This window comes from Myodes glareolus, chromosome 7 (assembly GCF_982192425.1).
Source record: "Myodes glareolus chromosome 7, mMyoGla1.1, whole genome shotgun sequence".
In the NCBI taxonomy this organism is placed as follows: Eukaryota; Metazoa; Chordata; class Mammalia; order Rodentia; family Cricetidae; genus Myodes; species Myodes glareolus.
Window position 1 is genome coordinate 101,251,894 of NC_142032.1, and position 26,109 is coordinate 101,278,002.

General features: G+C 36.5%; 2 protein-coding genes and 1 pseudogene across 3 annotated transcripts; 1 reads left to right on the forward strand and 2 right to left on the reverse strand.

Moving 5' to 3' along the window:
* Nucleotides 1–7,354: 7,354 nt before the first annotated feature.
* On the reverse strand, nucleotides 7,355–12,861 carry LOC125397241 (olfactory receptor 52E4-like). 2 transcript variants are annotated; one of them, XM_048429527.3, is made up of 2 exons: nucleotides 12,854–12,861; nucleotides 7,355–8,294 (listed from the first exon to the last, which is right to left on the reverse strand). In XM_048429527.3, exons 1-2 carry the CDS (start codon nucleotides 12,859–12,861, stop codon nucleotides 7,355–7,357), a joined length of 948 nt encoding a protein of 315 aa, XP_048285484.3. The 2 variants fall into 2 exon arrangements, with proteins under 2 accessions (XP_048285484.3, XP_085548702.2); XM_085692576.2 differs by lacking the exon at nucleotides 12,854–12,861 and having other exon boundaries at nucleotides 7,355–8,296.
* Nucleotides 12,862–16,763: 3,902 nt separating this feature from the next.
* On the forward strand, nucleotides 16,764–17,681 carry LOC125397256 (olfactory receptor 52A5-like; annotated as a pseudogene).
* Nucleotides 17,682–21,725: 4,044 nt separating this feature from the next.
* On the reverse strand, nucleotides 21,726–22,661 carry LOC125397281 (olfactory receptor 52J3-like). Its single transcript, XM_048429557.3, has one exon. The coding sequence runs from the start codon at nucleotides 22,659–22,661 to the stop codon at nucleotides 21,726–21,728; it is 936 nt and encodes a 311-aa protein (XP_048285514.2).
* Between the last annotated feature and the right edge of the window lie 3,448 nt (nucleotides 22,662–26,109).

Here is a 26,109-nt window from a genome sequence, read left to right on the forward strand (position 1 = left end):
GAATTAAATATGGGTTCAAAAACAAATAATTTAAAATAAAAACAAAATTTCTTGAAGATCATGGAATATAATGCATATATTTGGGAAATCAAATTAATCGCTTTAATCACAGGTTTATTAATCAGTCTATTTAGAAATATTTAGAATTTTCTCCCGTGTTTTCATATATAAACACTCACCCCAATATCTTCCATATAAGATTTATTTTCATCTATTTATATCAGGACCCTCTTAAGGGAAGATGTTATGAAATATCAATGGAAAACTGTTCTGTTTTCTCCATGGATGGCAGTTATGTGGACTCTGTCAGTAAAGTCCAGGCTTCGTTTTTACATTATGTGCATTTATGGGGGAACAAAATTAAACTGGGGCACAAATTCTTTCATAAACAGGGGATGACAGAACACTGAGCCCTGTTTCTTGCTTCTCAGCACCACCACCAGTGAATGGTTTGAGTTTTAAACAGCCGTAAGTACCGGTTGTGTAAACAATGTGAAAAGCATTTTATTTTGTTGTTTGCACATGGTATCTGGGAAAGCAGTGAGGAAGAAATGCCGGAAGAGCTACATGATGCTTCTGACTCCTACCATCGGCTGTGCCAGGAGGTAGAGAAGCTTCTTTTTCTCATTCAGAAATTGCCTAACAGTTTAAAGGCAAAAAATGTATTATACTTCCCACACTGCATGGTTATTAGATTATCTGCCTTGTTTTCAATGAGTGTTTAAAACAAAGGTCTGAAAAAGTAATCAGTAATAGGGTCTGGCTACCAGCACTTGAAGCCCACTTCCCACTTCGAAAATGTGCTTAAACCTGATTTTTAAACCTGAATTGATGATTCCAGTTTCATCATCTATACATTAAGCACACCCCCTTTCTTATCACATACTCAGTGAAACATTCTCTCCAAAAGATCAGTATGTGGAACAATTCTTAAACTAAATATATGAAAATTAATTGAAAGTCTGACATTCTCAAAACCAGAACAGTCTTTGGAATGTTGAAGAGGAAAACAAACAGACGCAGAGGGAAATGACGGATTCTTTGTAATAGATGAGAAGAAAAGTCCCCAAAAAGAGGCACCTGCTAGAGACAGAGAGATGTGCATTGCAGATTCTTCTCACTCGCAGTCACCATGTGGTTATGGTTGAAATACAGGTAACACCCTGTGCCATATGCTAATTCCTGTGCATTTATGCTTTCACTTATTTTCTTGTTCTCTAGAATTCTGTGCACTATATTTTAAAAGTGCCAATTTCTTAATTAAATCAAGTAATTCTTATTTATTTCTTCTGGGTTTTAGAATCAAACAGTAACTTAATGGAGGTTACTCATGTATCTTACTTCTGAAATCCCAGTTCCTACAAGAGATAGTAGGGTCTTCATCTGATGAACCTTAGAATTCTGAAATAGCACATTACAAACAAGTAACCAATGTCTACTGGAAGAAAACGGAGTGATAACTAAGGTACTCAAAAGAGGTAAGATGACGTCTGGGGTGTTCTTTGCCCTGGCAGAAAATTTTGCTTGGCAAATAGATCAGATTCTGGAACTTTATGGTATGTTTTTATTTCATCTTTGTCATATTTTCTTCAGAAGTCAAATGCTGTCAGACTTTCTCAGAGACAATTAGCAATTGTTTCCCCCTATGTTTAATTTTCTTTTATTATTTTTCCTAAAATGGGGATGATTTAAATTAATACACCTTTTAATATTTTTCTTTTTTAAGATTATAATTACATCACTTCTACCTTTTTTTCCTGCCTCCAAACCTACCATGTACTTCTCCATACATTCCACCCACATACTTCTCCATACGTTCCACCCAAGTACTTCTCCATATGTTCCCTTTTAAATTCACACAAGCAGCAGTACAGATTAAAAAACGGTATGTAAACTGTGTTTACATAACTCAGAATATCGCACATTTTAGTTATATTTTCACAGATAATTGCATAATATACTATTGTACTTATGGTCCCAAAGTAGTTAGTGACAACTTCCTTATCTATATTCAATAGAATTCCAATTAACTCTACAACTCTGTAACACTTTGAAAATAAAAGGGGAATATTAATTGTCTCTGAATAAAGTATTCTTAAAACTTTTAAATTATATTTTTACTGAAATAAATTTTGTTATTCCCACTTTAAGATCTGTAGAGAGAAAAACAAACCTGGGTGGGCTGAAGCTTGGACTGGGCTGTGTTGGTGGTGTCAGTGCAAAGTTCCAGCACAGCTAGAAGATGATGGAAGATGTAGTGTGAGCTACAAAGATCCTTGTCCTTTCAACTCCACAAGGGAGTTGTTGCTCTTCTGGATTCTACCTTTGCTTGTCCAAAGAAAATTAACATCAGGACTAGAACACACACATGGAAAGTTAAGTGATATTTTTAAATGAAATGTAGTCTTCTTGGCAAAAGGAACTGTCTTATCATGCATCATATTATAGCTGGTGGTTCTGAGAACTGTAACAGGAAGGTCAAGGAAGCATGAGATTTCATAGCTATCTTTTCCACCCTGTGTTGTCTGTCAAGACCTGGAGCTAAAGTGGATGAGTAACTCCTTACATAAGTTCACCAGTGGCGCCTGCCATCAACTTCAACCAACTATTTAATGACTGCCAGTTCTGCCAGGCAATATTTTGTAGTGATTTCCACTGGTATATATGTGCCTGTGTGGATTCATGTTTTATGCACTGGTAATCAAATTCTGTAAATGTCAAGAAAGAATTCAACAACTGGAATAAACTGAAGCCCATAATTTTACTTTTGAATACAATTAAAATCTGCTTTTTTGCGTGTGTTTTTCTAAGTTCCCACTATTGAAACATCAGAAAGTTTATTATCCCATTTTTAAGGGCATCTGATTTTTAATGTACCACTGCTCTTACTATATCTATTTTTTAGTCCTCTTAACCACATATTGCATAATATACAATAGCCCAAGAGAAAAGATCCCCCTGTTATCCAAAAGGGAATCTAAAATGGCTTTTAGTTAATTTCCACTTATAAAAGTGCAGGTAGGGGCACAAATAGTTAGGTCAAAATCAAATGAAGCATACCAATACCAGCATGTCTTCTTTCCTGTTGTGTTAGTTGGTGAGCTGATTGGCACAGTCTCAAGTTCTCCAGGATGGCCTCTAATTTGCCATGTAGCTGAGGAAGCATGACCCCTTTGCCTCCTCCTCTTAAGTGCCAGGGTAGTCGGTGTCAGCACCCATGCCTGAATCTAAGGCATCTTTCTCAGTACTCACATAGTCCTGAAATAACTTCATTAGAATTCTTCACACACAGCTCCCGTTTCCTTGATATTGTTTGTTTGTCACTAAGTGGCTGTGTGTGTGTGTGTGTGTGTGTGTGTGTGTACATTTATACAGTTTCATTGGGGTTCTCCCCAAATCCCTAGGTAGAAAGCATATATCATTAACCTTTATGCATTTCAATGTCAGTAATTGGCAGACATTTAAAATGCTGAGATTAATAAGTCGCTCATTTGTTAAATAATACCAATGGCACAATAATTACAAAAAGAAAAAGACAACACGCAACCTCCTTTTTCTGTCAGTTTCAGGTAATAGCAATCAACACAAAGATGATGAAGCTACACCATTTGACCAAAGATTTCAAAAAGTATCTTCTCAAAAGCTTACTCTCCTCAGAATATGACTCAGTTTCTGACACTCCCTATCCTTGTGAGATCATCACTGATGAGTCTGTGTTCAGTATTTCCAACAGTCTGAAATTTATCAAGCTCCACAGTCATCTGTGAAGCCTCAAGATACACAAAATTAATTCTATTTTTAGAGAAATAAACAAACTGACAGTTGTCAATTTTGTTCTACTTCTTTCTCTTCTTTTCCTTGAAGTTTACCTAAACAGAGCCTCGGTTTTAGTTTCTCTACTTCATTTAGTTGTTTGAATAGGTCTCATCAATCTTTTATATTTTATATTTTATGTGTTCTCATATAAGAACATAAATAGTGTTAACATAATTTTATCATTTCCACAAAAATATTCTAAAAATATTTCCTCTTGTACTTGATAGATAAATTATTGATATAAACATCATGTTCATGTTCTATTTTTCAAATGCCATATTAATGTTTTCATTTTTCTCTCTACTGAAAGTTTCCAAGAAAATAAATATATATTTGCATTGTCTTCCAATAATCCCATTATTTGCTATTTAGTCAAGACAAACAAGAGTGTGATTCAATAGTAAGATGGGTGTGTTAACTTTTGCAGCAACTGTTATGTAATAGCATTGAAGTAAATCTAACTACCTAAGTGTAACAATCTTAATGTAAGGTACAATATGTACACTACTATGAACCGTCACCCAAAATAAGATGTCAAAAGTTTCCAGTACCCATAAAGTCCTTTTTCTAGCTCATTTTCTTGTTCCTATCACTCAGTGAAACATTACATATCATTGAACTTGGCCAATGATACATTGTCTTAGATTTCATTTAGATCCTAAAGACAAAATTTGGTGTTAATTGAGTAAAAAATGTAATTCAGAATTTTAAGTAGAATGATTGCACTTACAAAGAAAAGGAGTCATGATTATTTATCTAATATACTCATATGAATGATAATATAACTGCAATATAATTTATAGTGTCACTGTAGATGCATTAGGAGAAGCAGTTTGGAGCAAGAATGGAAATTACTCATCAATGCACACACAAAGTTTAAAGAGTGTTCATTCCATACACAATAAATAAAAGTTTTAAAGATTTGGCCCATTAACAAAGGTTCTATACAGTTATGGTTTTTGTTAATTGTGGAAAAGGCTGTCAGAAAGGTGTTTGATATGTAAGTTTTAAAATGTAAAAGGTTGGAGAGAGAGTTGCTTTTGTGGGGGATCTGATACCAATTCTCTGTACCCATATGGTGGCTCACAACCATACATAACCCCAGTTCTAGGGTATCCAACAGGCATGCATGTGGTGCACATACTTGCATGCAAACAGAATATCCATATAAAGAGAGTAAAATAAATCTTTTCATAAAAGGAAATATTGCACATTTACTCTACCACTCAGCTACACCTTATGCCATATACAAATGGTCTTTGCATTTGTGATATAAATGCCTCTTAGAGAATAACTTCAAATTTTGTAAATTTGGTAGATGTTTTTAAAGGTAGGTTTATGTAAGGCTTTATTGCCTCATTGTATTTTCATGTAAACTCTTTCTCTAATTTTGTTACCATAGCATCATCTATTGGTGAAATTGAATGTGACACAGAGATACACATGAGAAATAAATATCACAAAGGCTGTAATAATTATAAAAAATTAAGGAGAATCATGTAAATAATGGTAATACTGGAAGAGAAGTGAGCATTTAAGGCATTTAGAATAAAAAAAGATTCATGATTCAAATTCTTAAGACATGTGTGCCATCAAAATTTTCCATTTTATAAAACCTATATGTAATTTTTGCTATGATATAATAAATACCATTTTCCATATATTAGAGAATCTTTTTGACTGTGCCTTTTGCTTTACAGGAGCTTCTCAGTTTTAGGAGGTCCCATTTATTTACTGTTGCTCTCAGTGGCTGTGCTACTAAGGTTATATTTAGGAAGTAGTTTCTTGTGCCCATGCATTGAAGAGTACTTCCCACTTTCTCCTCTATCAGGTTCAGTGTGGTCAGATTTATATGGAGGTATTTAATACATTTGAACTTAAGTTTTGTGCACAGAGATAGATATGGATCTATTTTCATTCTTCTATAGGCTGACATCCAGCTATGCCAGCAACATTTGTTGAACATGTTTTCTTTCTTCCATTGTATAATTTTAGATTCTTTGTCAAAAATCAGGTCTTCATAGGTTTGTGGATTAATATTTGGGTCTTTAATTCGATCCTATTGGTCAATGTCTCTGTTTTTATGCCAATACCAAGCTGTTTTCATTACTGTAGATCTGTAATAGAGCTCAATGTGAGGAATGGTGATGCCTCTAAATGTTCCTTTATTATTCAGGATTGTTTTGTCTATCCTGGGTTTTTATTTTTCCATATGAAGTGATTATTGTTCAACTTCATTATTGTTCTTTCAAGGTCTCTTTGGGTTTTGATGGGTATTGCACTGAATCTGTAGATTTAAGATTGCTTTTGGTAAGATTATCATTTTTACTATTTTGATCCTTCCTATCCAAGAGCATGGAAGATCTTTTAATTTTCTGGTATCTTCTTCAATTTCTTCAAAGACTTAAAGTTCTTGTCAAATAGGTCTTTCACTTCGTTGGTTAGTGTTACTTCAAGATAGTTTATGTTATTTGTGGCTATTGTGAAAGGTGATGTTTCTCTGATTTCCCTCTCAGCTTTATCATTTGTGTATAGAAGGGCTACTATTTTTTTTGTGTGAGTTGATCTTGTATCCTGCCACATTACTGCAACACTCCTATCAGCTATAAGAGTTCTTTGGTAAAGTTTTTGGGGTCACTTTTGTACACAATCTTATCATCTGCAAATAATGAAAGTTTGACTTTTTCCTTTTCAATTTGAATCCTCTTGATCTCCTTTTGTTGTCTTATTGCTATTGCTAAAACTTAAAGAACTATGTTGAAGAGATATGGAGAGAGTGGGCAGCCTTGTCTTGTTCCTGATTTTAGTGGAATTGCTTTGAGTTTCTCTCCACTTAATTTGATGTTAGTTGCCAGCTTGCTATATATTGCTTTTATTATATTTAGATATGTTCCTTGTATCCCTTATCTCTCCAAGACCTTTATCATGAAGGGGTATTGGATTTTGTCAAATGCTTTTACGGCATCTAATGAAATGATCATATGGTTTTTTTTCTTTCAGTTTATTTATATGATGGATTACATTGATAGAATTTCCTATGTTGAACCAGCCCTGCATCTCTGGAATGAAACCGACTTGATCAAGGTGGATGATTTTTTTTTTGATGTTTTCTTGGATTCGGTTTGCAGTATTTTATTAAGTATCCATGTTTATGAGTGAGATTAGTCTGTAATTCCCTTTCTTGGTTGAGTCTGTGTAATTTTGGTATCAGGGTAGCTGTAGCCTCATAAAAAGAGTTTGGCAATGTTCCTTCTGTTTCTATTATGTGGAACACTTTGAGGAGTATAGCTATTAGCTCTTTTTACACCTTTTACTTAGCCTTTATTCCTCTATGTTCTTTAACTCTCATTAAAAATAACAAAGGTAATAAACATTTAAAGTCAAAGTAGACATTTTATAAGAGAAATGTTGATTTGGACTCCATGATAATGCCTGAAGAGTATGAATAGCCCTTGACTAAGTGGCTCATTGGAGAACACTGAGAAAGACAAATAATGGAAAGCAACCTGGCAGCATTTGTGAACCTCTGATATTTGAGTTACTCTTTCTTTACAAATATTTTCATGACACCCTCCCTAATTTGTTTCGTCCTCACTCCATAAATAACTGGATTTAAACAAGGAGGGACAACCACATAGAGATTGGCCAAGAGAATGTGAATGTAACGAGGAACATTTCTACCAAATCTATGAGTCATAAAAGAGAAAAATGCTGGTGTATAAAAGGCTAAGATGACACAGACATGTGAACCACATGTACTAAGGGCTTTGTGTCTGGCATCTCTAGAAGGAAGGCGAAAAACAGCCTGTAGGATCCAAACATAGGATAGAGCAATGAGAACTAAATCAAAGATCAGAGCAGCAATGGTAAATAAGCCATAGATGATGTTTATCCTTATGCTGGCACAGGCTAGCCGAGCTATCCCCATGTGTTCACAGTAGGTATGAGGAATTATGTAGTGTCCACAAAAGGGCAATCGCTTAAGGAGTGGACAGAAGGGAATGACAAGAAGGACAGGCCTCCCTACTACAACAGATGCCATGATAGCTACCACCTTGTTGGTGAGAATAGAAGTATATCTAAGTGGGTGACAAATGGCTACAAAACGGTCAATTGCCATGGCCAGGAGTACAACAGATTCCATTCCCGTGTAGGTATGGATGAAGAACATTTGGATGAGACAGCCTTCAAAACTTATCTCTGTAAGGTTAAACCAGAAGATACCTAGCATCTTGGGAACGGTAGATGTGGAGAGACCAAGATCGATGAAAGAGAGGAGAGCAAGGAAGTAGAACATGGGCTGGTGAAGACTCTGCTCATTCTTGATCACACAGAGAATTGTGAAATTCCCCACAAGTGCTATCAGATAAACAATAAAGAAGGGGAAGGCAATCCAGACATGGAAAGCATCCAGGCCAGGAATGCCCAGCAGAAGGAAGACAGAGGGGTGCGAGGCAGTGTCATTGACAGAGAACATCCTTCTGGAACTCTTGAGAGATTATCTGCAATCATTTTTCAATATTTCTGGGAAGAAATAAGAAAATGCATGAAAGTTATTGATACCAGGCAAACCCTTAATAATTAATACCCTTTTAAAACTTTAAAGTTACCTGGAATTTAAGCATATTTAAAAGAAATCCCCAAAACGCTGGACAAAATAAAGGGTCAATTAGAATGGGAAGACATTATAATTCTGTCATTCAGTGTTCTGATCTTTAGGCGTGGGCTCTTTCTTTATTTACCAAAACAATACTGCATTCACTCCTGCCTTTTTGTGAACAATGGATCAATTATTTGTGTTTTTCTGTTCTGATAGTTAAAATTTTGGTATTTATGACCTAAATAATTAATGCAAAATATAATTATTATTATAATAGAAGAAGAAAAGCATTCAGTTATATTTAGTATTTATGCCAAGGTTAGCTTGGTGTGAGATTGCTTGCCAATCTTTCGTTTGACTCCGGAACCACCAAAAAGGTTACTTTCCATTTTTAATAGTTTTGAAAATTTTTGATTAAACCTAGAAATAAAGAAAATCTAAGCTAGTATAATACCAAATTCTGAAACAATGAAAAAATGTTCCAATGGGATTTAGAATAAGTCAAAGAATATGAATTTTTATCAATTCTATTAATATACTTTTTAATTTCTTCATGTTTAACACACCAAGAAAAATGATAGAAATCCTGGTGGTACAGGAATGCAATCTCTGCTGTTCAGTATGCTGAGGTAGGAAGGTGCCACCTTCAGGGTCTGCTCAGGTCCAGAATGCGTTCAAGGCCAGACTGAGCAACTTGATGAGAATATGTCACAGAATAAAATCTGTACACACAGACAACACTGATTTCAGTGAACATTAAATTTAAAAATGAGAGGGAGAAAGAGATAGAGTAAGAACATAAAGATGGAAGAAAAATATGAATGGGGGAGAATTGGAGATTGGATTGGATCCAAATACATTATATGCATGCAGAAACATTAAATAAAATATTAATAAATCTGAGCCATGGATAGAACTCATTGGTAGAATGTCTGATAGCATCCACAAGACTCTAGGTTTCATCAACAGTACTGAAAAAGAAGAACAATCAATAAACATTTAATTGAAAATTTGTAGCCAATATGTTACTAAGGTATACGTATTTGTACTCTAGATAGTAAAAATCAATAATTAAAATTTTATTGAAAAATGTCAGCATTCATAAAACCAAAAACATAAACTGTTTAACAATAAACACTAAAAATTATAAACAATGAGAAATAATATAACGTGTATGTGTGTGTGTCTGTGTGAGGCCATAATTTGTGGACTGAACTTTATTAACCTGTGAATGCTTTCCAGATTGTTATAAATTTAGCACAGTTAAAACTAAAACCACAAAATTTATTTGCTAATGATAATAAGTGTATTCTAAATTTACCATTAAATGAATCACAGAGTATAATAGTATGCATTAAAGATTTCAAGGTTATTAAAAAAATAAAGACTAAAGAAAAAGTGACACTTGAACAATGAAGGTCAAACAAAGACACTTAAAAAATCAGAGTGAAATAGAGAGTTACATGCAGTTTGATTTTTATAAAGAAATTAATGTAATAATTCAATAACCATATAACCTTGCAAAACTAATTTTTATCATATTTAAGAGAGCAAAACCTCAAGTCTAATATACAGTTCTTCCAAACTTATGACATATGTATCTCAAATACAGCAATACGATATTTTTAAGTTAAAAATAATCTTTAACAAGTAGTAAAAATAAAATAAATCTTCTTTAAAAACTAAAGTTTTATACTCAACAATAAAATACATCTTACTATACACTTAAAGTAATGTTTTCTTAAGATAGAAGATGCAATAACTATAAAAGTCATCCATTTTATCGTACCAAATTTAGAAGTTTGCTAGGGAAATTGTGAATGTAGAAGGTGTATAATGGGAAGAAATAGTCACAATCCCTAATTATACTTCTCAACAAAAAGAGTTTTGTTTTGAGCATATAAATATGTCTTCAAATGATTTTAAAGGTAATGAGGGAAAGTAAGGAGGCTTAAATTGACATTGAAATTATAAAGGAAATATATAAAAGTATTAAAATTATCCAAATCACTAGACATCTGTAATTGAATGATAAGCACATAATGTCATGATGCCTGAAATTGAAAATCAGAGCAGCAAGATTTGGGAAGATGGAACAATAGGCTTTCCAATAGACTACGTCAAATGGAAAGAGCAAAGTTGGAGCTGGAAAATAAGACGTCTTCTAAGCTTAGAAATATTCCATGTTCATTATTTTACAGAGAATTAAGCTCCAAAACCGTTGTTCAAGATAGAGGAGACAGGTCCATCTAAAGATCAGCACAAGGATGTCCATGCCGGTTTTGTTCATGAATGTTCCACTATGGGAATAACTCCAAATATTCATCATTAAAGGAACATTTTATATAAATGGAACCTATTCAGCAAGTAGGACATATTAATTTTAATGCAAATAAATGAATAAATATTCAGTTATTATATTCAGTTAATACACACTCTATTATAAAGCTTATTTAACTAACTATATACTACCCAACATGTATGAATTTTTAGACAGGAAAATGGAACAGGATAGCATTAGATGAGCTATCAAGGGTTAAGAAGAGTTAGGAATGAACTAGAAATGTGCACAGGTGCCATATTTAAGTTAATAAATTTTATATCTTTACAATGACATGAAATATTTAGGTATATGCACCTGGCAAAAATATATGAATATGAGTATTTATACATATGTAAATATCATTTTTGATAAGTCCAATTCAAGTAAAGGGAAAAGTATAGGAGGCTTAAGATTTCATTCAATCAATTTTACTCATTACTTCTCTAAGTTCATTCTTATACTCTAGTGTAAATGAGATTATGCAGTGATTATCTTTTTGTGCCTTAATATAAGTCTATCTATATTGTTGAAAACAACAGCCCCTTCTTTTCTAAGGGTATCTATCTATCTATCTATCTATCTATCTATCTATCTATCTATCTATCATAATCTATCCATCATCTATCTACCTATTATCTATCTGTCTTTCAATGATTATTAAAATTCAAGATATCATATGGTTCTCCATAGTAAATTGGCATGAAGTATATATCTTAACACAATAATGTCACCTTTTGTAACGCACAGTATTATGTGATTTTCCTTAGCAAAGTCTTACACTTTGCAGTAACTTTTAGAGGTAATATAATTTCCTGAATAGAAATTATTTTCTTTCAAATCATAAAGCAAAAATATCCTAAAACAGTATTGCCTTATTTCTTAGTCACATTATTAGAGCATAAAATAGTATCCTAGAAGATTAAATATTATGTCATCATTTTGTTTTGAGTGAATGGCCTTTTATCTGATACAGTAATTATTTGTACTGAGTGTTCTTATTCATATCTGTTATTCTACTGTCATTAAAGGACAATTTCCCTTTCAATCTATCTTTATACTGAGTCTGATTCTAGGACTTTACATATTTGGTGTCTACAGCAATAATATTCTTTATATAAGATCTAATGGCAGTCTATATCTAAATTCTAAAACACACCAATAATACATTAATTACTTTTAAAATTTAACATCCATCTTTTAAGAACCAGAATGCTTCCACAGTTCTAAATTTCATTAACCAATGATAGATGTTGGTCCGACAATTAAAGCACCATCTTTCCACCAACTCCTCCATTACAAAGCTTTCCCAACAGTGGTACAAACATGCACTTACTTATGCTTTCAGATATCCTCCTATTAGATCTTTCTGAACCATTCTGTCTCATTAACTTACAGACTAATATCATGCAAATTCCTTTGTTCCACTTGGGCCATTAGGGATCAATTCATTTAAGACGAATGACCACACTGTTTGAGTCTAGAAAAACTCATATCTACAACTTCATTCTGCCAATTATTAATGGATTTGAAAAAAATATTTCAGGAGCTTTACTTTCTTTGTCTATAAAAGCTGTGATGGTAGTAATGACATCAGTGTGACTAACAGGAGGGGCTGGGTGAAATGCCTGATGGGAGGTCTTATTCACACTTGGAGGGAACACATTTTAATTGTTGTTGTGCACGGGGACAGTTCTGGTTCTAACATCTGAATGCAAATAAAAGACATCATGCCAATCATACTGTCAAAACTTAATTATTCTATAAGGATCAGTATGAATTGAGTCTGTACCTTTGAGTATAGTTGAAAGTGAGGCCAGTAAGATCATAGTTCCAAGCATACAGTGCCTATTTAGTTAGGTGACAAATGGGAGAATCAATTAAGAATCCTTACTGACACTTATTTAGGAAAACCACCTTTTCAGAGTAAACTTATAGTTTCACAATGAACTGCATTGTGAAACCTCTAACATGTGTGGAAGACTTGACTCTCTTTGAACAAAATAAGACTGACTCTTTTTCACTCATACTATCTTCCAATTGGAAAACACTAACAGAGTTTCAAAATCTGACTCATTAACATAAATTAGCAGCACGTATAATGCAGCCTATAGTACAAAGTCATTGCTAAGGGCTCTCAATTAAAGCGGTGCCAATTGTATCCAAGAGATCGCTAAGGCTCAGCATTGACATGTCAAGTAGGGGCCATCGCTCTGGACACCAGGCTTCATCGAGGCTCTTATCAGACAGGACTGAACCCTGCCTTGTCTGGGACTTTCCCGCACACATGACAGCTGGAGATGAAGCAAGGTGACACTTTTACCTGTGCTGCACCTGTAGCTAGTCCCATCTTCTCCAACTTCCACCATGCCAGGCTGCCTCCGTTGTTTGGAGACGTTCTAGTGGGAGGCGGCACAGATGTACAAGACGTGGGCCCCCTTATCAAGCACGACAAAGTGTTACCTCCCCCCACAGCCGCAGGCAGCCCTGTGTTCTGGCTGGCAGTCTTCTCCAGATGGAAACCTTATGAGGAGAAGGGTGCTCCCTTGAGAAGCTAGCTGAGGTCAGGCTGTTCAGGGACTGAGTCTCTGAGAGCTGGATCGTGCCATCAGAATCCTATGGGTTCAAAACCCAGCTGAGAAGTCTTCAATATCTTTTGAATTTTGTTTCAAAGGAACATCATTTTCTATATCGTTATTTTATTTTTAACTTTTAAGTCCCTTAATTTTTATAATTTTCTTAGTCATAGTCTTAAATTTGGAATCACATTTTCAAATATATCCTTGTCATTTCTATTCATTTTTTCTGACATCAAAGCAACACATGGTGCCCTTTATAATTCTATAATTCCATTTTGAATAGTATAATGTCATTCTTAAAATTTTCTTAACATCTGATTGCTTATTGTATTGTCTCTTTCTAAAGTAAGTCATATCTAAGAGAAAATGGAAATTTAGCTGAAACTAAGTTATTTAAAAATCTTCTATTTTGTTTTACTTTCTAGTATACTTTTACACATTTTTTATTTCAAAACAGATCCAGCTCTCATATTATACATCTTGAGCACAGTTTCCTTCCCTCCACTCCTCCCAGGCCTCACCTTCCCTATACCCTAGATCCACTCCTTCATTTCCTCTTCAGATAGGAACTGGTCTCCAAGAGACAACAGTCAAACAGAACAAAACAAGATACAATATGACAAGGCAAAAGCCCTCATATGGAGGGTGGGTAACCCAGTAGGAGGAAAAGAGTACAAAGAGCAGACAAAAGAATCAGAAATGCACCCACTACTACTGTTAGGGGTTCCACAAAAACACCAAGCTGGCAGCCAAACGTATACGCAGAGGACTTGGTGCGGGTCTTGAAGACCGCATGCTTGCTGCTTCAGTGATATATACCTATTCATCCTGTTTGGTTCTACCCTAGGTTTCTGGACTGTTCAGTCTCTAGTGCCTGACCGTCCAGGCAGTGTGGGCCACCAGCTCCCTCTAGTGGCATGGGCCTCAAGCTAACCCGAACACTGACTGGCCATTCCCACAAGTTCTGTACCACAACTGACTCAATGCATTCTGCAGCCAGAAGAGATTATAAGTGTGTTTGTGTAGGGCCCTGTCTTCCCTGCTCCTCGAGGCCAAAGCACAGGATGCAAGAAATGTTTACGCTAACCAGCTTAGCTTCCCCTGCTCGATTCTGCCAGCCAGAGGGGGTTACTTCAGAGCCTTGATTCTGTCATTGCTATGGTAATTTCAACTGCTAAGGAGGGTCCTCACAGGAGCCCTGAATCTCCTCCCACCTGTCTGTCAGGGTTCCCAACTCGATACCCCCTGCATGGAAGCTCCGGCCACTGGCGCCAGGTGGCCAACACTATGATCTCACTCCCAAGTGGGAGGGGGCTCTCGTGCTTTTGCCCCAAGTATATAAACCCGACATGTGCTAAATAAAGTTGACATTTACCCTTTGGGCAAATGATCCTGATCTCTCTGTGTGCGTCTGTTTTCAACTCCTAGGATATTGATCCAGTCTCGCGGTTTGATATGGGAAGTGGGCCCCTTATCGGAGAGTAGGGTTTCGCAGATTAGGGCGGAGCATATTTGGGCAGGGGTGGGGTGGTGTGGGAGGTCGGGGTGTCCAGGTTTCTCTTTCAGTAGCCTGCGGAGTACTTCTCATGCCAAAGAGTCTAGAATGTAGAGATGACGATTCTAATCAGGCACCAACTGGATCTCTATCTTGAATGAGTTTTGTAAAAGCTGTCCTCAGCAATGCGGCCCCCGCTGCCAGTTTTCATAGAGTAATCTTCTGCTTAGCTTGTTTAGGTATCTCCATGGGATGTCCTAGGCCAGCAATTCAAACAAATGCAACCAAGTTCCACCACTGGAAACCTTGCCTGGGTATAAATGAGGGACAATTCCGACTGAATCCTCCATTGCTAAGACCCTCACGAGGGTCACGCTCATGAGGGTCACCCTCATAGATTCCAGAAAGTTTCCAGTCTACTAAGTCTCCACAGCACCACCCCTATGCTCCTGTCTCTCCCTACAGTCTCCTCTTCCATGTCCCCAAGCCTGATCCTTCGGGCTCCCATCCCCATCTGCTCCCAATCTACCAGCTCTGTCTCTGTCTCTGTCTCTGTCTCTGTGTGTGTGTGTGTGTGTGTGTGTGTGTGTGTGTGTGTGTGTAAATGTTAATGGCTGTGTACATCGCTTAAAATCTAAATCTTAACTTTAAAAAAAAGTGAACTACCTGAAATACCATGTGTACTTCTGGAAAGTTTAAGTGGTCAGGAAACATCACTTGCTGTCTCATTAGCAATAGGTCTCGCTTTGTATTATTTGCATGTTTCCTAATGTCATGGTGTTGTGAATAGCTGTTGTTTCCTAATGTCATGGTGTTGTGGAGGGCTGTTGTTTCCTAATGTCATGGTGTTGTGGAGGGCTGTTGTTTCCTAATGTCACGGTGTTGTGGAGGGCTGTTGTTTCCTAATGTCATGGTGTTGTGAATAGCTGTTGTTTCCTAATGTCAAGGTGTGATGGAGGGCTGTTGTTTCCTAATATCATGATGCTGTGGAGGGCTGTTGTTTCCTAATGTCACAGTGTTGTGGAGGGCTGTTGTTTCCTAATTTCATGGTGTTGGGGATAGCTGTTATGTCTTAATTTCATAGTGTTGGGAATAGCTGTTGTTTCCTAATTTCATGGTGTTGTGAAATGCTCTTTCCTTTCTTACCCCTTGGAGCTCAGTTCTCTTAATAGTAGTACCTTGTGTCTATTATTATATATAAAGTGTATCCACATATTTTTGTTCTAAATTTTTGACATGTCCAAGTTGTATATTTTAATTTGCTTACTGGGATAAGGAAGAGTCTTGTATTTAGTTGTAAGATGCTAATTATTCTCATATATTATAGATATGAATGTGCAATATTAATGTCATGTTTTATATGATAATTATTAAAATACTCATCAAGAAAACAAGTCTATTAATTTATGGATATATTGTGTAGTATAATTACATACCATTTACACATTCATTAAGTATTTTGGTAAAAATAAAGTTGAAAAAACTGCATGTTGTTTTTTGTGGTTTTGATGTGTTTTATTTTACTTAAAATGTCTTCTCTACCTCTTTGTCTGTCATTCTCATAAACATTAACTTTGTGGGGTTGTTACTCTTCTCCTTGCTTTCTATTCTCTCAGTTCCTAACACTAAATCAAGTTGTAGGTGTCAGCTCCTGTCATGAGCAAAATGCAAACCATCTCTTCCTACCTTTGTACTCTGGTCTTAGCACCCACTTTTGTTACCTTGTATTAACGTTTTTGTTTTGATTTTGTTTTCTTTAGAAAGAAACATACTCTATGGATCTGAGAGATGGTTCAGTGTTTAAGAGAGCTTTAAAGGCCTAGAATTCAGTTTCCAGTGCCCATATCATAGATTGAAAGCTTGAGACTTGTAACAACTCTTTCTTTCTGAATAACCCTGAAGTTCTGAGACAGCTTACATCCCTGTGTTACCACGCCTTTGGTCATTTGGCCAATGGCACCTTTTTTCAAGCCCTCCGTCTTTACACTGATTGGAATTCCAGGCCTCGAGTCAGTGTCACACTGCATCAGAACCCCATTCTTCATTTCTTTTGTTTCTACCACTACTGGAAACAGCCTCCTCATCACCATCACTCATAGAGAGCACAGTCTCCATGAGCCCACGCATGTCTTTTTAGCCGTGTTGGCGACTGTGGATCTGGGCCTCACTGCATGCATCAGCCCTAAAATGCTGGCTGTCTTTTGGTGCAGTCAAAGAACATTCCCTTTGACTCCTGTCTAATCCAGATGTATTTTGTTTACACTTTGCAGTGCATGGAATCTGGCATTTTACTGGCATGGCCTTTGAGCACTATGTGGCGATCTGTGGTCCTCTGAGACATTCTTCTATTCTCACTAAGAAAGTACTAATTGCCATCATTGCATTGGTGACCACGAGAGCATCAGTCATCATCATCAGGTCTCCTCTTCTAATTAAGTTGCGGCTGACCCATTCCAGGACCGCGGTCATCTCTCATTCCCACTGTGAGCATATGGCTGTGGTGAAACTGGCTACAGAGGATCAATAAAGCATATGGACTTTTTGTGGCTTTTTCAGTCCTTGGGTTTGATGTGATCTTCATATTCTTGTCCTATGTGTTTATCTTCCAGGCTGTCTTTAAATTGCCACAGAAAGAGGCCAGATTCAAAGCATTCAACATACGCACAGCTCACATTTTTGTCTTTCTCCAGTCCTACATGCTCACATTCTTTACATCTTTCATACACAGATTTGGCTTTAATGTTGCTCCTTATGTTCACATTCTGTTCTCAAACATCTCTTATACCAGCCCTGCTTAACCCTATTGTCTACAGATTGAAGACCAAGAAGATTCGAGAGAGAGTTATCAAAATGTTTGCTTCCAGAGACTAAATTGGCGGATTCTCCAGATTCATACACTCTTTATAATGTGTTTAGCAAACTTGTCATACAATATATAACACTGTGATAATCTTGGTATTTATTGTATTTAATATGAGATAATCACATATTTATAACTAAAATTATCAATTTTAAGTAACTGATATATTCATTTAAAACCATTTTAACTATTCTTCATTCTCATTTTTTATCAGAGTGGATAATACTTTCTAGGAAAAATTCATTTAGTTTTTAGTATCTTTGAAGGTGCATTTTATTCTTAAAACAAGAACAATTTTATACAATATTATTCTAAGTTGTATTCTTTTTATTAGCTATTTTTGACATCAAATATCCTCATGCTTTCTACTACCAGATTCTAAACAATGGGTAGATTTTCAAACTTAATATTTGAGTTTTTAATAAATTTTCAGTTGTGTGTGTCACAATTAATAATTACATATTTGTCTGTTTCTTTCTGAATAGAGATGGAGGAGAAGAGGATAGGGAGGGGGTTAGATGTGAAAGGGGAGGGAACAGGAGAAGAAGAGGGAGGAAAAACTGGATGGTATATAAAATAAATAAAAAAGTTACTTAAATAAAATAATAATTATTAAATATTTGCATGTAATATGGCACAGTATGAATGAAAAATTCTAATCATTTCATTATTATTTTTTAATCATTATGGGTTCTATGCCATATTTTCTTATTAGACATATTTTCGGTGAAAAGAAAAACTTTTATTAAGTATTGTTTCAATCATCTTTAAATGTCTTAACACCTTGAAGAGTGACAAGTCATCATATTTTATGAAAACTTTCCATTATTTTCATCACTGTGCCTCAAAAGCATGTGGATGTACCTTTAGGGAATAATGTTGTTCATCTTCTCTCAACATTGGCATATAGTTTAATAGTGGAACCCTTTACCTAGTAAATCTGTTCTCACAGGAAGACCTCTAAGTCCATGATTGTGAAACAGTACCTTCCTGTCTCTGTGCTATCATTGATTACATTTCTAAATCACTAAGAAAGCACATCAGACAGGTAAAACTTACTCCCAAATGCTATCAAAACTGGACTTCTAATATAAAATACGCACAAAGAACTTATTCTGGTTAAGATTTCAATTGCGGTTCTTTCTGAGTATTCCAAAGGGATGTTCCATTCCATGACCTCTTCTGGTTTAAACATGTTCCTGAAAGTTTTTTCATGGTGAGGGCTCTCCATCCTGTGGGTGCTGTCCCTCTGAAGTGCAGTGTGTACTTGACTCAGTAAAATGCTCTCCCATAAGGCTCTTGAATTTAGCAGGTTGTATCAAGGAAGGGAGAGGAGTCTGCATTTGTTCTGTGATAATTCGATGTATGACAGCATGAAGTCCACATATTTCTTCTCTTTTTTCAGTTTAAAATCACTTTGCTACAATGCACTCACAATTAGCATCACTCAGCCAGATTAGCATATAAATTGTATTTTACCTTCTAAAATCCCCTACATTTGCTGCTCTTGACTGAAGCATTGGTTGTAAACACACATGGTTGTGAACATTCTCAAGGTAGCATGCCTGAGAACAAGTAGGCAAACTGCTGCTGAATTCACTTTTTATGTTTTGTTCTTCTACAAGCTTGTGTTTACTTCATTTAATACCATATTTCAACTTATCTTTATTACTGATCCTCCTTTGAATTTGGACTGAAAATGTGTATTATTTACCTACTTAATTTGTGGCTAGATCCAGAATCCTAAGTCAGCATATCAAAATCACCATGGCACCAACACTTCATGAGCCACATCTGAGGAACCTAAGAAACATTTTCCACACAGCTTGTGGTGATTTATGCTTTTCTCTCACTACATCTTTGATGACTGATATAAAATAATGTTGCTTTAACTCTTGATTTTCATTTCCCTGACAACAAATTCTTTGAAATTTGAATATCTTCTTTAAAAAGATTTAAAATCCTTTGCTGTTCTTAGCTGAGTTTGTTGTCTTTTCGCTGCTTTGTCCAAAAACTGCCTTATGTAATCAAAAGCAGCACCGTGTTCAGACATATTGGTGGCACATATTTCCCCTAGTTAATAAGTTACAATTTTGCTTTTTTTCAGGATATCACTTACAAATTTGGGGGGTTTTGTTGTTAATTTTATTTAGTGCTGTTTTTGTTTTCTAAAATAATATTCTATAACAAGATAAGAGAAAACAGAAAGTAGTGAATAGAAATTATATAAAGCAAACAGAAGGAAAAGAGCCCAAAGGAGGCACCATAAACAGAAATCCACTTGTTTAATACTCAGGAATGCCATAAAAACACTAAACTGGAAGCCGTTTATATATATGCAAAGGACTTATGTGATAAAAACAGAGAAGAAAAATTATTTAAAAGATTATATATATATCTAATACACACACACATATGTATATATATATCTCGATATATATATATCGAGAGAGAGAGAGAGAGAGAGAGAGAGAGAGAGAGAGAGACCCTGCAATGATGTTGTGAGACGAGGCCCTTCAAAGCACCATTGACTTATTTTTTGTTAGCTATCTATTGCCCAGCAATTTACAAGGTCTATCAACTGGACATAGCGTCTTGGTTAGGGATGTGTCCACTTCTCCTTTCTGCCCTGTGGCTGCATCTGATGCTGACCAGTGTAGGTCCTGGGCATGCTGCCTTGGTTTCTGTGAATTCATATGTTCACTGACTCTGTTGATTCAGAGAATCTGGTTTCCCTTGAGTTCCGAGGGGAGGGAGTTGATGGAGACATTCTGTTTAAGAGTGGATGTTCCAAGGTCACTCATTCTCTGCATAATTTCCGGCTATGTTCTCACTGTACATCCCTGTTACCCTGAATCTGGCTTTGTAGACTCACAGAGATCCACCTGCCCCTGCCTCCCAAGTGCTGCAATTAAAGTCCTACACCACCACAGCTGTTTTTTACTTAAAAACTTAAATCCATCAACTTTAAAAGAACATAGGAAACACAATCTTTGAATAACAACATTTAGATAATCTTTTTTCTAACCTCCATTAATTAGTTCCAGACACTTTAATAAACTTCAGTTCATGAAAACATAAGATAATTAATCTTCTGTATTTGTAAGCACCGAGTATTTTCTTAGTCCATTTAATAATGGCATTTGACTGCAAAGGTAATTGTCATCTTATGACAACTTGCCACCTGAAAATTAGTTCTAGCCCCCTGAGGAGCAACACATTTTTATATTTCATTATTCTTTTCTGTATACATTATCTTCTGTCAACAGAAAATCATGATTAATAATAAAAAATGCCTGTAACTCAGAAGTTTTGGAGAAATTATCTCCTTGAGTACAATGCAAGCTATTTGGAAGAATATCCTGATAACTGCAGTTAATGTTGGTGAAACTGAGATTTTATTTTGTACATTAAATTCACTCATGGCTACAAAGTTTCAGTCATAAAATGTTGCTATTAAAATTCTAAACATTCAATTTTTCTTATAAACATTATCTATACTCTGTAGCGTAAATACTGGGTACATTTCATACTTCCTCACAAAGAGGTAGCAGCCAAGTGAGGGCACATGGTGCCTACAGACGTTGGTGTAAACTAAACAAATACATTTATAAAACTTAATCCAATATCTCAGTGATAATCTCAGATCCATTCAACACATTAAAGTTATGTTTGAGAAAAACAGAAAGAGGGTTCTTATTTTTTGTTTGAATTTATGCATTTTATCACAGAAAATCAAGGATGTTAGAGTCAAGTAATTATTTCTAAGCAGAATATTTTATTATTCTCAAAGAGTCACAGAGACTCACATGGTCTCTGTATTAAAGACTAATGGAGTTTTCTCTTTCTCCCCCGGTAGTGGAATCCTCTAAGGAGAATAACATAACACTGAACACTAAGGATTCAAGACCCCTAAGCATTCTGCAATGCCTGTTCCTTTAGTCACTACATGATCACCTTCAGTAAGGTTCCCTTCTAATGACAATCTAGAGAAGTGTCAAAATTGACAACTTGGGCCATATTTTCACCCTTTAAAACTAAAGAAATGCAGCCCCTTACTTGGAAGCGAAAATGTGGACCACACGCTCACAGATCTGCTTGGTTCGCACACCATAGATTACAGGATTGAGGGCTGGTGGGATGACCACATAGAGGTTGGCAACAAGAATATGGGCATAGCGAGGAATGTGTTTTCCAAACCGGTGAGTGAGGAAGGAGAACAGGGAGGGTGTGTAAAAAACACACATGACCCCAACATGGGAGCCACACGTGCCCAGTGCTTTTTGTCGTGCGTCTTTAGAAGGGAGGCGAAAAACAGCACGGAGAATATAAGTATAGGAGATTCCAACCAAAGCCACATCCAAAACAAGGAAAGAAGCTACAAAAAGTCCATAAATGCCATTGATGCGAATGCTGGCACAGGCCAACTTAGCAATGCCCATGTGTTCACAGTAGGCGTGGGCGATAACCCGGGCTTCACAGAAGGGCAGACGGTGGGTTAGGTATAGAATGGGCAGCATGAGCACAACTGGGCGCATCACAATCCCCACACCAATGCCGACCAGCATCCGGGGTGTCAGAATGGTTGTATAGCGGAGTGGCACACAAATAGCAGCATAGCGGTCAAATGCCATTGCCAGCAAGACTGCGGACTCCATCCCTGTGAAGGTATGTATCAGAAACATCTGAGCTACACAGTTTCCAAAACCAATTTCATGTGCATGAAACCAAAAGATACCTAGCATCCGAGGTACTGAGGATGTGGAGAGCGCTACATCAATGGCGGATAAGATGGCTAGAAAGTAGAACATAGGATCTCTTAGAGTACGGTCTGTCCAGATGACCAATAGAATTGTGGTATTGCCTAGCAAAGCCATTAAGTAGATACAGCAAAAAGGCATGGAAATCCATCCGTGGACATTCTCAAGTCCGGGAATGCCAACAAGATAGAAGGTGTCTGGGTGGAAAGTGGATAGGTTGGTGTAGAGCATCTTGCCACTGACGAGGGAAGTAGAAACTCTAGAAGAAAAACTAGGAGTTAGATGCGCTTAGCTTACAACATCTCTGTGAACATTTTTTTTCTAATTTCACATAACTTTTATTATAGTATGTTGCCATCTGTATTCTATTAGTAGTTAATTCTCAATTTTGCTAGTCTATAAGTTAACATAGATATCTACGTATAGAAAACAGCACAGACTAATAAACATTTGGTTCTATCTGTTGTTTCAGGCAACCACTGCTGTCCTTGGACAGATTTCTTGTAGATGATGGAGAATGACTGCATTCATAAATTACCTACTTTGCAATCCTTTATGTTCAAGCAAAAACATTGTTGAATTGAACACAGATTACACCATGTAACTTGTACTTTCCTTTTGACCCAAAAGTTAAAAGTTGTCCACTTCCCTTTTAACTCTGTGACCACTTTATCAGCATTTTTGTTAAATTGGGAATGTGTGGTGGTAAGGTTTTGTTTCTTTGCTTGATGTGGTTTTGGTTTGTTTGCTTATTTGTAAATCTGAATGTAATTTGACAATTCCTATGTATCACAGAACTATTTTTAAATGACAATTTAGTTGCTACTTGGAATATAACTATTATTTTTATTTTATTATTTTTAAAATTTCCATTTCTATATTCATTGCTAATAGTACTATATTACAGGAGAATATTTTCAGTCCACTACATATTGCAAGCTGAGTATATTGCCCCGGAACATCTCCCTACTCTCTCTTTTCTCACTCCACCCCTCTCACTGGTCTCCTTGCTTTCATTTCTTTTCGATGTTTTGTGCTTCAAAATATGAGTTCAAAATCCAATCTATGACCCAAATGGGAAGGCTATCATTTATAACAAGTTCCTCTCCAAGGTTTCAAACATTATTTTACTATTTCAAAGAAGCCTCATATAAATCCTGAAGTTTAATTTCAAATACATGAAGTTTTTGTTTATATTATAATCTCAGTCCTCTTTCTATGATAAAATGCTTTAGTTTAGGACACCAAAATAATCACAGAAAGTCAGACATAATGACTGCAGTATGTGGAAGCATATTGGTGTGACTAGACACATGAAACAACAGAAAATCTAGTGGGTTCTTAAACCTTGTTTGTTCAGGGTCAACAATGATACATATTTAGAAAATTTGTTCCCTAATGAAGACTTGTTTTTCATTAGTTCATCCTCCCGAGGTTACTCACACACACCCACACAGAGCTGAACTTAAGTAGTGGCACAAACCTGTGAACCATGGCAGCTCAGAATCATCTCATCTACAAGAGTAAATACATACACTGGTTTCAGTAAGTTTAATAAAGCCCACATACTCAACATTTTGTGAAATTAGAAGACATAGACCAGGATAGCCTGTAGTTTTCCCCTTCACTGCACACGGGCAAAAGATTTGCCTCAAGGAAGACAGCAGGAGGAAGCAAGCACAGCGAAGTAAAGTTGGTAACACAGGGCTGCAGACCCCCTGCTTGCGGTTCCTTACACCTCACAGTATTCCTCCCCTCTTCCTCCTTCCCCTCCTCCTTCTTCCACCTCGAATGCCCCTCTCTCGCTCCCTCTTTCTTTGGAAAGAAAAGATATATACAACTAAATTAAAAAGCAGATGATATGGAGGGATATAGAAATAAAGGAGAGAGTAAAAGTTTAGAAGAAGAAAGGAGATGAGACTGAGAGAGAGAGAGAAAAAAAAAATAACTCAACTCCAAAGGTATCCATAGAAATGAGAGTAAAATTCAGTCTTGAGAATAATTTGTTACTATTTTTAATATCTCCCTTCTGGTAAATAAATTCCTCATACACCATCTTTCTGGAATCTGAAAGCCTTATAATTGCTACTATTCTTGAAGGGGAAATCCATAAGCTAATAAACAGTCATTGTCATCACCATTAGGAATGGATATTGCTATATATTACTGGGGGTGGATGCCATTATTTATATCAGTAGTTAAATTTCCTCTGCAGATGACAATTTGAATATACAAGTGCCCCGACGTGTTCCAGTAAAGATATGAGGATGGATCTCACTGTAACATGAACTAGAGACTAAGTTCAATTGCATAGGGTTTCTAAACCATTGAAGAAGAATCTAATCAATATCTTGTCTATGGCATATTTCACGGGAAGCTCACCTCCAGCTGGGGTGGGTCTAGAGACCCTTTGTGTGTTTCCTAAAAGGACGAGATCTTTATAATAGCATCACGTGGAGTCCCTGGTGGCTGTCTAAAGTTAACATCAGCTCAAACCTGTTTTATCTCTCAGGATGATCTCAGAGTCTCTTGGGAAAGACTTCATTTTCTTCCTCAGGGCCAGGTAGCTTGATGTTGATTGGAAAGTCTCCCCATCTCCTTCTCCCCAAACACACACATTGAAGCTCGGAAATGAGAAGTACAACAAACTGCCACACAGAGTATCTATGTGAGAAAGAGATCTCCTGGGAACATTTCCATTCTTATTTCCTGAGAAATCATAATTATGTCAAGACATTAACAATTCCCATATTTCACTTTTTACATCCACGTCTTCACACTCCCCAACATTCACTCAGACATCCTGGATCCCAAGTCAGCCAAGGCCTCTCATGCCTTCTCCAGACGAGCTAAACTTACTGACCTAAACATAGTATAATACTGTTGGAGCCCACAAGACTGTACAGTGAATATACAGCAGACAGAGCTATCAGACCAACCCACAGGAAGTGTGCACATACACATCCACGTGAAGTAATCCTCTCTGCAGAGCTGCGGGATCACTTGTCTTTTGGAAAAGTCACTGTCAAATCTGTAAAAACCTTGTGAAGCCATGACCCCTCCCTTCAAAATGGGATTCATTCCCAAAATACTTCAACAATGTGACTTCTCCTGCACAGGCTTTGAAATGACTGCCCTCCCCCCCCCCCGCACACACACACACACACACACACACACACACCATGAGGCCTTAGAGTGAGAACATTCACTCTTTGTTCTAACAGTCAAATATATAGAATCAATATTCCAAAATTACCTTTGCTAACAGACCATTTAGGAATTTCAAAAGGCTAGGAAAATCTTACCAGACAAACAGGTCTGGGTGTGGATGAAATCCTGGTTCAGGGTTGCTTACTAACTTTAGCTAATGGTTTGGAATGTCAGGAATTTCCCCTTGGAGGCTGGCTCTTTCCTGGGTGGTGTCACCTATTCCAGAGTACTGCCTTCTTTGTGACTTTAAAATGTATGTGATGCTGTTTTTCCTGTGGAATTTTTTTAACCACCTCTGTAAACCTAGTGACCTGAGGGAGATAGTCCCTTTTCCCTCTTCCTCCTCTTCCTCTTCCTCCTCCCCTTCCTCCTCTTCCTCCTTCTTTTCTTAGTTTACTGGCTCCATGGGATAAAGAACATGCAGCAGTAGCATATGTGAGCTGATTTATTTCATTTACTGTCAGAACCA